General features: G+C 43.8%; 1 protein-coding gene across 2 annotated transcripts in view; it reads right to left on the bottom strand.

The window, feature by feature from the left end:
- Nucleotides 1-15,686, bottom strand: part of LOC122407097 (nucleolysin TIAR) — a 610,998-nt gene that overhangs the window by 159,263 nt on the left and 436,049 nt on the right. The window contains exon 1 of one of the 2 annotated variants that reach the window (XM_043413086.1): nucleotides 2,403-5,854. The exons of the other annotated variant lie outside the window; for it this stretch is intronic. Coding sequence (XP_043269021.1) covers nucleotides 2,403-2,559 — 157 coding nt within the window. The 5' untranslated portion in view covers nucleotides 2,560-5,854. Of the gene's footprint in view, nucleotides 1-2,402; nucleotides 5,855-15,686 lie in introns of those variants that run through there. 2 annotated transcript variants of the gene reach the window in all.

Here is a 15,686-nt window from a genome sequence, read left to right as displayed (position 1 = left end):
ATAATTCTATTTCCATCTCCGCGGTATAACCACGCGAATTACACGTTTTGAGTAACAATTCGATATAGATTAGTACGTAAGTGGAAAGCCAACGACGCCAGAATGGGAGGGTTCATTATACGTGGTTGCTTTGTGTTGCTACGATTCGTTCTTTTTTCTCGTCCAAGTCTATAGAAATAGTTTGGTTCGACGATATTTATCGCTCGATTGTGAGACAAAGTGGAAGCGGATGCGGAAGTAAAGTGAGCGAAGACAAAGAACAATTGGGAGATCGAAGGATTGGGAGGAAATAAAGAGGGAAAGGACATTACGAAGGACGAGAGAAAATGAGAAAAAAAGGAAAGAGAAATACGAAGGGATGAAAAGAGTGGGTTGGAGCTCGGGAACGTTTTTAATTAGCCTTGCGGTGGAACGGGGCTTCCTCTATCGAGATTCGCGTCACTCCCTCTCCAGGCCGTCTCGTAATTTAACGAACAAGATCTACGTTATAACGGGGGAAAAAGGAAGATACCTTCATCGAGACTATTACTTATTTAGTCACGGTTTAATTTTTCTTTTTTCATTTCCTCCCCAGCAAGAATTTCGAATCCTTCATTCGAGTTTCATTTAAATTGCGAGCCAGGCTCAATATAAATTAAAAGAGTAACCTTCGCTTTGGACCTTTCGGATTGATTTACGAGCCCGATGATTATTGTGATATCAACTCCTTTGTGAATTCTAGCTTATCGAAATATACCCTCATGATCTTTACGAGGAATTTCGCAATTTGTACTTCGCGATTTACCCTCTTCCGTGCACGACTCGTTTCTCACTGATGAGTGAACGATTCGAAAGTTCGTCGATCCATGATCGAAAGAAAACTCCACGAAAGTGCAAGATTTTCCGTGAAAACGCTCAATATGAGAATGGAGGTTCGATGAAAGTGGTCGCAAGAGCTGAGGGACGAGAGGGTTCGTTCGGCCAACTCTGAGGCTGCTTCTCGTTTGGCTTCTGCATTCTGGGCTGGTGAGTGTTGGAAAATGGGCAGCCGAAAGTGGTCGCAGGGGTCGGGGTGTAGAAGCCGCTGAGAGAAGGGGGTTAGCGAGGAGAGAAAGGGCGAAAGCAGAGTGGGAGAATTAGATGCAGTGGCGGTAGCGAAGGGGAGGATAAAGTACCCGCGCGCGTTCGGTCCCACCGCGGGATATGGCAGCGGCGAGATGGGCGAAAGCAGAAGGGTGGTAACCACCCTGCTGTAAGATACGTACCGCACGCGGCATTGAGAGAGCGTCGCACGGATGGCGTTGGCGCGGCCTGGCGCGCCAACTAAAATTGAATCTGCGGACGAAACTTTGGTAACCTCGTCAGAGAAGCAAAGCCGAAGCCAAAGTCATCCATTGCCCATTCGCTTGCTCCCTTGCTCTCTCGCTCCGTTTTTTTCACCCTTCCCCTCTGCTCCCTCTTTTTACTTTCGCAAACCCTAAGTTTTTTCCTTTCCCTCGTTTCTTCAGTGATGGCCTTGTTTTTTCCTCTCTTTGGCTTTTCAACTTCAATTGATCGTTGAATGAAACGCTAAAGAAAAAAAGGACTGAAAGGACGGCGAAGGAGGGAAATAAAAAGCTACTAGCTACGCGAGTGAATAAACAAAAATTCACTCAAACTCGCGTTGAGCTTCGAAAATATCAAACTCGAGACTCCAATAAATGGACACTTGGATACAGAGGGAAACGAGTCGTGCTCATTCACGCAGATATACGTGTTTTTTTGTCAGCACCACGGGGGATGATGCTAACTCGGCGACAAGGGCTTATCTCGAAAAACCACACCGACCCCTGCTCCGGTGTACCGATCAATTCGACACGAACATTCATTTCGAATGATTATTCCTCTTTATCACCGTCCCCTTGCTCCCTCACCTCGCTCTAATCTACCGCTTTGAAGACACTTTGCCCAGGAAGCAGCACTCGTTAAGGTCTGTTTTTCTTATTCTCCCTCTTGATCAAAGTGCCGCGACAGTTTTAGCAACCATGATCAAACTCCTTAATCGGAGTCTTAAGATAACATTTCTTTTATCGCTCGGAGCTACTGTGTTTTTATAATCCCACCCTTGCGTCACTCATTTTAAAGGGGAATAATGACAAATGAAATTTTCAGAGACACGTGTTCGAAGCCACAACTTCGTGGAACATAATCGTCATCGATTCTCCAACTATTTTTCCACTACGAACTTGCCTCTTTCTACCGCTTGTTATTTTATACTAATTGAAATATAACGTTTTATGATGCAGATCGCTTGGGAAAGGACACTGGCGGAGGGGCAGCCACTCGAATTCCAAAATACCGGAGGCTACAGCGACAACATTTGGCGCAATGATTCTAGGCGATTGTCGATGCTTTTTGGTTGTGAGTGTTAATTGTTACGGCACCTGATTTGTTAGCAGTGGCGGCTGCATGATTGATACTGGGGTTTGCTGACAGCTTGGCTGGCTCGATCTTCTGCGGCACGGTGTGCGTTGGAATCGAGCCTGGATTCGTCATGGTTGTCATCGTAGTTGGCATCATCAGAGTTGACATGGTAAGCATCGTCGGGCGATGTTATTCGCCGCGGCGAGCCGTTATTCTCAAAACTTTGATTTCCACGTAGATTTGTTGTTTCGATATCTATGCAGCTGTGTACGTACGCAGCAGCTCCTCTTTAAGCCCTTTACGTAGTTTCCCGTCTTTTCAGTCGTCAACGTTTATTTATATCGAGTTCACTGTGTCACACGATCGTTCGAAAGCAGCCTCTTTCGAAATTCAGCGGCACGTGACAAACGTTGTATTGACTCGGCGTGTCGCGTGCGCGAAACTTTGACAGCTCGAGGATCCGTGTGTACGCTCGTGTGTATTCACATTGATAAAACGAGATAACGGGAGAGGACGTCAGTTATATTTACCACGATGATTTTGAGGAACGAGGCTTCCCGCATAAATCCAAAAGCAGGCCCGAAACAACTACCTTTATTTAAAACTGGCACTCTATCACTTATGCGTTTAAGTATCGTGCGTCATTTTATCCATTTCACGTGATATTCTCACAGCTCTTCTATTCGAACGATTCACAGATTATAGGTGTACTCCTTCGTTCATTGATTAATTAAAACTCTCGACGGATTCACGACTGAACAGCTAATAAAAATTGGCGAGTTTACTCCCTCGGCGTTTTATCCCTTGATTATGTTTAACATCTTCATCTTCTCTCGAGATGAACACAATAATCACTCGCGTCACATCAAATCACGAGTTTCGTTTTTATCTATTTTCTTTTACTTTAAAAACGAAACGAAACAAACTCCTTAATCCCCGTAAATCGTTTAACCTCGATCTTCGATGACACGCATTCGATTCCGACAGCGTGCGGAGAACTCGGAGATAACACTTGGAGAAACTTGGACGAAAGTTAGTGAGGAGTCGTGTACAATCTCTTCTCTCTTTCGTTCCTAATTCGTTGAACAAAGCTTCTTTGAAAAAAAAAATGGTAAAAGGCTTTTTCACGCTCTCCGTAAAAGATGCTTCGAATCGGTGACAACGAAAGCGAAAATTTTAGAAAAAATCGAATAAAATTTCCACGCGACGGATCATTAAAATCTTGCTTTTCTTTAGCTCTCGTTTCATTTCATTCATTAATCGTATGTTCTTTATTCTTACATGGGACTGATGGAGAAATGATAAAACGCGGACGCGAGTTACGCAGCAACAGCAGCGTGCCGCGGTGGTTACGTGGGTTCTACGCTACGCTACACGTTACGTCACGTCCGGCCGAGCGTAGAGTCGGGACTCGTCTGGCGGGGTGAGCGCGAAGGGATGACTACGGCTGCTTGCCCGCCACCCTCACCACTTCGCGCACCCCCTTTGTCAACCCACTACAGTTGCGCGATCTTTCTCTCCGTCTCTTTCTCTCTCTGACTCTCTCGCTCTCTCTCCCTTTCCGTTAGCTTGCCAGTCCTGGACGCCCGCCGTCGCGACGCCCAGAGGCGCCGGCGTTCCCGAGCGTTCGCGGAATCGCACGAGCTAAGACGCGAGGCAACAGTCGCTATCGGACCTCTCGAGAGGTTGTTTCGCAAGCTCCGAGCTCTCTTCTGTGCTTTCTCTCTCTCTCTCTCTCTCTCTCTCTTTCACACTCGTTCTCGCTTTTACTTTTCTTTCAGTTTTCCTAATTCTAGAAGCGTTTCCCGCACTTCTTCATTCACCTTCGCTTCACGCTGCTTCCGCATTTAATTTTATTCCCCGCTGACGGATCTTGACGCGGCGAGTCAAAAATGACAGGAGAAAATTTGATGAAGTTTTCACTTTCTCTTCTCCCTTTTTCAATCTTTTATGCCCCTACTCAAGAAGATTATTTCCATTTTAAAACCGCCTGAAAACAAATATTCTTTCATCCCCAAAGCTACGTCCGCTCGCATCTTCGAAAACTACATCGCGCACTTGTGCGAGAGCGATAATTGAATTATTTTCAGATTTTTTCGCACGTGACAGGATGTATTTACCGGAGAATAGGAGACTTTTTATCGAGTGAAAGGGGAGTTTTATCATTTTGTTTTGTGGCATCCGAGAGCATTGAGGGAATGAAAGAATCGACGTACGAGATCGAGTGCCATTTTCCGGGTTTCGTCTCTTCCCACGCGTGTATGAGAGAGATTTTAAATTGCGCATTTTTTTCTTCCCCCACACTGTCAGTCTCTCTTTTTCTCTTTTCTCCGCCCCTCGCCTCCCCCTTTTCCTCCAACTCGCTTTACCAAGCACGAGCGTTCGAGTGCGCTCGTTTTTTTCTTTTTTTTTTTCATTTTTTTCTTTTCATTTTCACTTTTTTTTCCGCTTTTTGTAATATGGTCTATCCAACTCCGTCGATTATCGAAAACAATATTTTGCCTTTCGTTCAGATTTCCCGGCGGGACAGAATTGCGGGCTTTCGCGTATAGACCGGAGGCTCACGAGAGCTTCACTCTACATACACCCAAACCACAAGAGACGAACCGAAAGCAACTGCGAGAGTGGGAGAGAGATCGAGAGCGGAAGTGAGGGCGATTGTTGCTGTTAAAACTGCAAGGGATGAAGAGGGAGAAAAATAGCGTAGAAAAAAAGGATTTGCAAGCGGGGGTTGAGAATCCATCGCGCGGGTTAACGGTTGCTAGTTAACGTAGGAATTAATTCCCATGGGTCACTTATTCGTTCTCCCTTGCTTTTACAACTTCTCTCGAGTTTCGTTTTTCTCTTTCTTTCTCTCTCTTTTTTTTTTGTTTTTATTTTTTATTTTCATTCCCGGCTCGTCGAGGTTCCCTCGAAATACCAAACTCCTGGAACTCTCCTCCTAATGAAATGACATTTCGTCACGTATGCCGCAGTGAAACACCGTTGGGGCATAGGAATTCGTTGATATTTTTTAAGAATACAAACACTTTAATGCCGACCATTGATGGCCCGGCGTGCCCCACATTTTTTCCAAATGCAAGCGATGTCGTAAACATTCTGACATTTTTTCAGGGCGAATTTAAACTCTAAGCAAACGCGGACTAAACTGAGGAATTAACCAACAGCTTTTGTTCCACAAGAATTTCAACCGCTTGCTCTCGCCCTCGATGTATGCGGAGCTTTCTGAAAATCAGTTTCGCACCAACGAAATGCAATGTCGACGGATGAAGAGCTACGCATTCATTGAAGAAATGAACTTTTCCATGCACTCTCGCGCTCAACTGAGCGACGACTAATGAAAACATACCCATAAAACAAATGCGTAAGCCTGTTTTTAGCTAATGTAACTTAATCACCCAAGAACGTGGTTCCCGTTAATGCGAAGAGGCCGCGAGAGAGAAGTAACGAGCGGGGAATCGGCTAAAAGCCACGCGTCCATAGTAGGTGTGGTGCGCTCTGAAATTGAAGGGAATTAACGCGTTGAACTCTGGACAGAGAATGCGTCCTTGTATAGACGTACACCGATGAGCATGTTTCTCGTTGAAGCTCCCGAGTGGAAGCGAGAGGTGGGATTAATCGTACACAAATGTGGTTCAAGTATTTCGAATGTCCCCGGGGCCGTTGAATATACTACGGTGCAAGAAAGAGAGAGAGCGAGTGAGAAGGAGAGAGAGACCAGCGACGAGACGAGATGACAACGTCGGCCTGCATTACGCATGCGTGCGGTCCACTGCACTTGAAATTCTCGCTTTCTCTCTCCTGCTCTCTCATCATGGATTCCCGTTTACTCTCGTCTCCGTACTACCGATGTAATGCTCCAAGTACGTACGCATATATACACTGGACAATCTCTCCTCGTATAACGCGAGTTGGTGTGATACGTTTCCCCGATTAATCCCGAAATCGTATGGCGAGCAGCTACAATTCGAACGCGCTCGTACGACCGATCGCATACGCACCCATGTAAATTCGGACGCTCCGCCGCGGTGAAATTAATCTCCGCGATGCCTGATGTAACTCTGGTAAATATATATATATATATGCATAGGTGCGTGACAGAGTTATACATCAGGACCTATCGGACGGCGGAGTGTAAATCGATATCGTGAGTGCGTGCATTTACATTTACGGTGCAACCTGAACTCGCTTACTCAAACGAGTTATTATTTAAATGCGGAAAAATATCAACGATTCTACCCTATAGAGTGGAGGCTGTTAGAAATTTTAAACAGAAAGGAACAAAATTATCCTACCGACGAATAATAACGAATGCAATTTAACCACCGAGGTAGTTTGTAACTGCGGTGCAAAATTCGCTGTAACGATAACCTGCGAAAAATGGGTGCGTGTCATGAATTCTAAATGAAAAAAATGTAATTGCGGAACGAGAAAAACGACAATGCGGAAAACAGCCATTGTATTCACGTCCGAATTCACACCAGTTGTCCTCACGAATAATCCATATTTATGCACGAGCATGATAATACTCGTTCATACGTAACTCCAGGTATGAAACACTTTACAAAATACGCATTAACGCGAAAGAACCTTTCAAATATCGCGTTATTTATGGACCGAACGCGGCACGTCATACTGTTCGTAAATCTTTCCATTGGATTATTTTTATTTGAATAATTTACTTGGAAAAATTGCAATGAGCATGTAATACATTAATTTATGGGATTTGTTTTCCAACGCAAATCGACACGTCAAATTGATGTTCGATTATTTTGCCCTTGAATGATTTTTGTTCGAAGAATGAAATCGCGGAAAAGCTACAATTTTTTATTGTGATGCGTGGACTAGCTCAACGTCATCACTTTTTTGGGGCTCTGATTCTCTCGCCGTGAGGTTCCGGCTGCTCGCTAATGTCACCACGGGCAGCTGCTCCTTCCAATGGTCATGTCAGCTCGGATTCGGTCGTGAAAAGTCGTGAATAGGGAACAATAGTAGCGAAGGACTTTTATTTATCATGAAATCGAGAAAAAAAGTAATTTTGGTAAATATTTGAGTGAGCAATCGATAAAGAAAATTGTTTGATTCATTCTCTTATCGAGCTTCGTTTGGTTTTGAAAAAGACGTTGGGAAAGAAATTACCATGCACTCGGGGTGTGTTTTAATTTCTTAGTAATACATTGATTTTGTACCGAATTTTTGAAAGACTCGGTCAACCGAGTCGTAAAAATTTGTAAAATTGTGACATTCGCAGTTTGTGTATGAATTTTTGAGGCACGTCCGATCTACGACGAGTTGAGACCCCTTCGAATGACAAGCATTGTTGTTCGAGCATTTTTTCATCCACGTTTTTCGATGGACGTCAATCATCCGGGTCTTTGAGATAAAATGGGAAAGTTTTTTTTCAGACCTACGCGAGTCCGATGGAGCAGGGGATTTGAATGTTGCACCACAAAGCAGTGGCGAAAGTGGAGCAGCCCAGCGCTGCTTGTAACTCTCCCCACCGGGCTAGTAGTGTGCACGAGAATCCACCCCAGCGGTAGCAGCGGCAGCATCTGCTACGCGGAGAGGGTTTTACCTACTGAATCCATTTGGTGGCGCCTCCCACGTTCGAACCCTCGTACTAGAGTGATTGCGATGCTTCGCTGTCCCTCCAGCTTTGGCGGAGCTTCCGAGACGTGGGGGTGGTTGAAAGAGTCTCTGCTGCGGGCCGTGAGCCGAGTTCAACTCGGTAACATTGACGCTCGGTGAAGAAAGAATCCTTAATACGAAGAGCTTCATGCCAGAGCACTTCCACCTCCGAACTGACGGCATTCATTTTATTTTTATCTGTACTTCTCTTACGTGTCCGTAGTCGGGAGATCTTCGTTTTCTCTTTTACAACTCGGAAAAACGCCTCTCAGGAGCCCCTTTTTTGTCTTATCGAGTTGTGGGTTTCAGGAAATTGAAAGAAAATTGAAACGTTTTGTAGTCTTGTCAATACCACATTTGATGACGTTCTTTTCCCTTGGTTACAGGTTTGGGATGGAAAACTTGGGTTATTTCGTTGTCAAAAAGTGCGGTAGCTCCTCCAAGGCAGAGTATACGAAGAAGGAACCAGGGCGAGTTCTCCTTTGCTCGAATATGCGAATACGCGACTATGACGCTTTTCCATTAAACTATTTTCTCTTCGTACTCAAAATGAGCTTACGAAATATTATTGTTTGCTTCATGAAGTTAACTTTTTTAAATTCAATTAAATTAAATAATAACAACAATGACATAAAAAACCCAATTTATTAGAGAAATTTGAAATATAGCAAGAAATTAAGAAATTCCTTAATATTAGTGAAGAGAAGTTCTTGATTTTCATGGACTCTTGAAGTCGCTTTTATCGAGGTCACATCTCGGGCTTCGGATCGGCTGGTCAGACCGATCGTTGCCGTGTTTTAATACAATCTTTCATGAAATTGTTGATTAATTGAATGAATGTGCGTAAAGTTGATTGTATTACAAACGAATGTTAAGAGAAACTTTTTAACTTTCAACTTGATAACGCAGTGCGTGCAATTAACGATGCTTCGATGTGAACTTTGATATTTTTTCCGTTACTAAAACAAGAGTTTCTGTTGTTTTTTCTCCCTTTTCTTGTTATACACTGTGACGTGGTAATTTTGCACACGTCACAAAATAAGTAAAATTGGCACGACACGGGACAGGAGCGTCTTTCGTCATCGACGAATTTCTCTCGAGCAAATCCAGAAGGACCAAACGCTATAGGGTATTCATCGATAACTAATTTTATTTTGAATTATTTTTAATTAATGCTGTACGAGCGAACGGCGGTTGCCACCCGAACATCATCGAAAATCCGGTATTGCAACGAAAGTCATCAGTCTGAAGATCCAAAAAGTTGAATAACAAAATTCAAGAGCTTCATTCAGGTAAGAACCTCGGTTCGCGTACGTGCTCTCGGTACAATTATCGAAGACTCGAGTCTTAGACAGCAATGAACCGTAGCGGTGAGCCATCATTTCGCTCTTATTTCGTATCGTTTTGTTTGATATTTCGTTGAACTCGCGAGTAATATTTGGAGAAAATTTTGAGAGTTAAAAGAGGGTTTTTAGTCGTTGTCGTTTATGAATTTGAATTGCCGAGAGGAATTCTATTTTATTTTTTTGTGTTCAATCTCGAGATCCATAGTTTAAGTTGACTGTTCTGTTATATTTTGATTTGATCGTGTTGATCATGAATTGTTGAAAAGTTACGTATCGATCCATCAGGTCACTCGAATTTATCGTCACAAATTGTAATTGGAATTTTCTGTAATCTATAACCGAGACCTCGAGTTATTATGGAAATGAAATTTTCCGGAAATTTTTTCTTCTATTGTAAATTGTTAAAATTAATAAATCATGTTTTTAATTCCGGAGTCTGTTGGTTCAGAAGTGATTAGTTTGTCGAAAGTATCGTGACCTCGCCCCTCTACCAATTTGATCTTTAATTACAGCTACGACCGGAAAAAATTAAAGAACTCATGTCCGATAATTTCAAATAACATTTTTTTACGAAATCTCGTTAACTGGCGCCCAGAAATTGTCGAGAGTGAGTATTTGTGCGACTAACGGAAAAAGTCGTTGCAACACATATATGACATATGTTTTGATGATGTTATTATTTCAATGCTTCCTAGGGAATAATTATTCTTGAAAAAATAGGATAAATTTTGATTTCTGCGCTTCATTCAAAAGTGAAGTAGCGAAGTCGTTAATTTGGCACTTTACTTAAAGCTCAGATATGGAGAATTTTGCTGCCTCGTTTCCCGTCTTACACGATCGTGTGAATTTGCTCAAACCGCAGACTCAATGTCGTCTTGGAGCCTGTCGAAGATTGGTGCACGAAGTGGAGAAGGGGCGCTTCACTCCGAGAGGTATTTCGTTTGGTCTTTATCGCGCGAGAACATCTCAGGGGTTGGTTGGTTGGTTGGTTAGTTGCTGGCACTCTCGTTGCTGCTATACTTTCATGGTTGATGGTGCCGCTTTACGTATCGAGGCCATGAGACATCCTCGAGGGAGCAATGCCAGGAGCTCGAATGATACCCTGCCCGGAGTACTCTCCAGTTCTCTCTCTTGTACTTTTTCCAGAGGCTGAGTTTTTTTTATATTTTTCGAAAAAAATCGGAAGGAAAGAGACAACGAAAAAAGGGCAAAGGAGGGCAGAGGCATCTCGGAGTCCTGGATATAGCTGGTGTACTTACGTTGGCTTCGTCAAATTTAGAATTTTAGCGAAAGATCGCTCGGAAAAACGGGAGAATATTTTTGCTCTGTGTGCAACGGGAATAGTCTCTGGTTATCCCCAGAAATACGACCCCTCCTCTTGTCTTCGTCGGGTTGGCTCACGTTCTATCGTGTGCAGCGTAACCAGCAGGAGCCTTGAATACTCCTCGAAGCATCGGGAAACGTCTTAGTGGCTTACGGACGAGCTTTGGCTCGCATTCAAGCTCATAAATAATTCTGTTTGTGAGCGTGTGGATATTTGACCCCGAGTGGAGGGGCTCGAAGAGCCGGGGAATCCTCTCGCCCGTGGTAGAGGAAGGCGGAATGCGTGGGACCGGCAAGCTCCGAGCGAGCAAGGGCACTGAGGGTACAGCCGAAAAAGCGAAGAGCGAAAGAGGAGAAGGAGGGTGATGGTTTTCGAGGTGGGAAGGGCAGCAAGGATGAAGCTAGAAGTGGGTTAGGTTCGAACTAACGTTCGAACGAATATGCGCTGACACGCTACCGACCACAGAGAATCTCTGAACTATCGACGTTACTCTCGGGCCAAAATACAGCGGACTTGCTACCAGCCACTTTGATATTTATATTTAAAATATGCTATACATCCAAGAGAAAAAGTGGACCGAACCACGATTCTGGGAGAGTCAATCAGAGCGAATATATACCGATGAAATAGCGAATGAAGGTAAAAAGCTTGACGCAGCTGAACGCATTCGTTTCGGAGGAATTTCTTTAACGAAGGCACCATTGATTGGCGTCAATTCAATTTTAGAGACGATAAACGTAATACGTTTAACCCGTGATAATTAAATCAAATGTTTCAATGGATTTCGAATAGGTCTAATGAAAAGATGTGCAATTCTCTCAAATCCCGGTTAATTCAATTCGAGCTATTTCATTTTCATTCAAATGTATGCGAAGCTCGCACATGTGCACATACCGAAAAACGCAAGCGTCTTAAATAAATACAAAGATATCTGTGTAACATCAACTATTAAGAAGCAGCTCTTTTTAATAGGACAGTTACTCATAAATTTGATCCAATATTCATGAGTGCATACGCGAGCTTCAGAGACTTTATCAGAGAAGCAGAAGCGGATATTATAAAAGAGGGCTCCTCGTAGCTTCAGCGCTATGAATTCTTGATTCGCGGTATGATCCCTGGGAGAATTTCTACACAATGCAATTCATCGTGCACCCGCCTCGACGCCTGTGCAACGTCGTGTTTTCCTTTCAGCCAGCTCTTTGATAGCCGCCAAATCGACACCTCGATATGTCGAGACTCGTAAACTTTGTTCTTTATGACGACAATGACGAGACATCTTGAAGAGAAGGAACACGACTGTCTGTCGTCTTCCATCATCTTCCGGCGAATACAACAAAGATGTGATCGATATAGCCGAACGATCGTCATATACTTGTATACAGTGGCGTGAATATTTGTATATAAAACACGTATGACTGTGGATGTTGGAGCGTTGGAACGTAGCTTCACTGTGTATTTCATTTTCCCTTGTGCTTATTCGCGACAGTAATCGTAGAATTTTCTCGCATATTTAGAGGATAGAGTTCTCCGTAGCGAGAGATCTCGTAGTTACGAATAATGCAACCGCGAGTAAAGTAAGTGCCAGGTTCGTCGAGTTTATAATCTCTAACGCCTCCAAGTCTCCAGCATCCTTTTCACTCCCTTTCTTCGAGCGAGGCAAGGAGCTTATACGCTCCTATATATTCATGCACCCCTTGCATATTCACCCTGTTCCCGGAGGAATCGCTGCTCCTCTGTGCAGATGAATCTTACGCTCAGCGAATTAAACGCCATTTCGGATAACTTCAGCGAACCTCTGGCAAAGTCATTTCGAAGGGAGTTGAACATGATGAATATTTTTCCAAACGCATTTCCCCACGAAATTTCGTTTTATTTAATAAACATTTGTTTCCCGGTGGAAAATTGTTTTGCACCTTTTTTCCTGATAACCCTCTGGCTTTCCTTCCTAAATTTTGGGTTTTCAGGCACGGTGATGTAGCAGCACTAAACGGAACAGAATAAGGACGCACGTCGACGAAGCTTGCTGATATCGAGCGTGTTTTCCTCTCGTCCTAGTGCTCGTACGCGGCGCAAACGACCCGTATACTTTCGAGAACACAGCAGCACCAGCGGCACGGATGCAAGATTTTTATTTTCCGCATATTAGCGTTGAGTATCTTCTCGTAAATTGGCTCTTTCGTGGGCCGGATGCCTCCGGATGGCTCGCTCGGGAGATACATGCGGACTAGATAAAACCAGGGATACAACTCGCTCTGCGGAGCTCGATCGCGATGAACAAACTACCTGAATAGGTTAACTGAGCTCTTCTTTATGACATAAGGGAACAAACTGTCTCTCTTTCTCATTCCCTCTCCTCTCTCCGGACGCCTTCTTCATTCTAAAAAACTTGTTGGGTCTGTGTATATATATACTCATGGAGAACTTCTGGATGAAAGGGCAGAAAGTGGATGAGCCTCGGGCGGTTCGCTCGACATTGCTATGTCGCGGTAATTGCAGCTAATTAAGAGGTTGAATTTTCCTGCTGGCCCACTCCCTTTCTCGTGTCTCACCATGTCCGTCGACATCTCGTTTCTCTTTTGCTTTTCCTCGATCTCACGTCTAATATTTTCTTCTCTCAACGTACCTATATATATATACATATACGTAAACGAACAAGACTCACGTTTCCACTCTTGCCTCCTCATTTTGTCTCAACGCGACGACGAGACGTAGCATTATCGTAGGGAGTTTCGCTACGAAAGACACGGAAAACCCTTAAAATCATATCCTGAGATAACAACTTCGAAAGCTGAAAAATGTACGTCAACTCGACTGTCAAATGTACTGTAAACTTAAATTAACATTCTCGTTCCATGTACTCGAAACTCTGTTACCTGCTCGCCAGGCTGAACATGAGAAAAAACTGAACAACTGTCATTATTCCACAGTGCTCTTACGTCACCAAATGAATCCGTGAAATCGAGAATTCATTATCTCCATCGCCGAAGGGCATTTACTCCAATTACTTTTGTTTTTCCTCTACGCATATTTGCTGTCGCGTTCCGCATAGAAATCGCGGATCACACCACTTAGATTTGAGCCACAATGTTATTCATTGAGAGTGACAAAAGGAAGTAGAGAAAATTGAGGTAAAAGAGACGAATGCGTCGGTTTGATGGGTCAAGAAGGAAGACTTGTCGTCGCTGAAAAATTAGGCTCGTATATTCCCCGCTAAAAACGTTCGTATTTTGTTGTAGCATGCGAGATGTGCGTGCTTCCACGTAATCTTCGGTTTACGCACACTCACCCTCTCTCATCCCTTTCTCATTCTCCTGTCCCTCCCGGTCGTTCTTTTTCTCACGTGATGAGAGACCGTCACTTATCTGTTGGAGGACGTTAGAGAAAAAGAGAGAAATAAAGAGTCCGATCGTAGTCCATGGGAGGAGTGGAAGGGATCGAGGCTGGTGCGTTGCTCGTCCCACTCTGTTTACGTATACACTTGCGTATCTTTCAGCGCACACCATAAACGCGAGCACACGAGGTATCTTCGTGTACTTCACCGCACGAGTTACCCCCACGACATCGAACATTTCTAGAGCCACGTACGAATCGATGCTGCTGGTGCTGTACTTCGCAGGCAAAAGCTTCCAGAACCGACACGCACGTTGAAGGAGGAGAAGAGATCGAAGGGTAGGAACGAAGAGGGGGGCCAAGAATTGAGGGAGATCCAGCACTGCCTAGCAAAATGTTAAGCAGTCAATAATTCACGCCGCATTACTCTCGATTATTATCCTAACGGGACCTACCACATTGTGTGCTCAATCCAATTCCCCGTGTGGCTTTGTTGCTCTTCTTCACAGCTTTTGCTTCTTTCACCAAATGTACAAGTGTAATTGTACGTTGGGCTCCCTCGCGGCACCCTTCGCTCCTTTAGGGAAGTCGTCGACAACATCTCTCCTTTTATTACGAAGAAAGTATGCTGCTGTAGGGGAGATGAGAATGGTGTGAGGTGGCTGAGGAAATTTTGTGTTTTTGTCGATTGTTTTCCACGCACAAAGCGCTAAATATAATTCCTATTCCAATATCGCTCCACCGTGATGAATGATCGGAGAACAAATACAACAATTGTTGAGTTTACAGAACAACTGAATTGGTTGACGTATTCAAGTTCGAATCTCTACTCGCTATTTCTTGAATAAAAAAAAAAAAAGATTGTCCTACGGGGTCACTGAAAATTGGAGACTAGGCGTGACGGGGGGGCATAAAATGAAACGAGAAACTTGCGAAGGCGAGCGTTTCCTTTTTTCACGAATGGGCGAACTTTTGTGCTCGAAATTTGAACGCGATATAATTTGAGGAGCATGAGAGAGAATGGAAAAAGTGGTTGGAGGGCGATTGGACTTTTTTATTTATCCAAGAACATGAATGTGAGAATGATTAAATAGAAAAAAAACATTATCAATGACGAGATAAAAGTAAAATTTTATCGTACCTGCGCCTCATTACGCCTCGTTTTACTCTCAATCTTGAATTCTGGTATTGAATTTTTTTTGGACGAAAAGAGGTGGTTTCGAGGGAAAAACTTGTCAATTTGTACGAAACGTGGTTGTTGCAGGGGTGGCCGAGTTAAATTCGGGCTTTTTGGTACGCGGATACGATACGTTCTTACGAAAATACATGGTGTCTTTGTGCGAGATGCCTTTCTTCGTATATCTCTTTCTCTATCTCTCAGCAGCTCCTGTTGCAGCTCTTATACTTATATACACGAAACGCGGGTCGAAAGCCGCACGTTGTGGCAGCTGTCTCGAAATTGAATTTGTAAGATAAACAGCCTCGACGTTACACGAGCTTACTACCTATTTTCCGGACTCATGACGCGAGAGAACGACGAGGGTGCAGAAAGGCCTGAGTTTCTCCAGTCTCCCTCTCTTTCTCTCCTCCTCCATGCTCATCTTCTTCTCGGTTTGTCGCTTGGTCTTCTCCCTCAACTCCCTGGCAAAAACGGATATATATATATATATGAGCTT

This window comes from Venturia canescens, chromosome 2, assembly GCF_019457755.1.
Source record: "Venturia canescens isolate UGA chromosome 2, ASM1945775v1, whole genome shotgun sequence".
In the NCBI taxonomy this organism is placed as follows: Eukaryota; Metazoa; Arthropoda; class Insecta; order Hymenoptera; family Ichneumonidae; genus Venturia; species Venturia canescens.
Note: the sequence above shows the minus strand (reverse complement) of the source record. Positions and strands in the feature narration are given on the sequence as shown.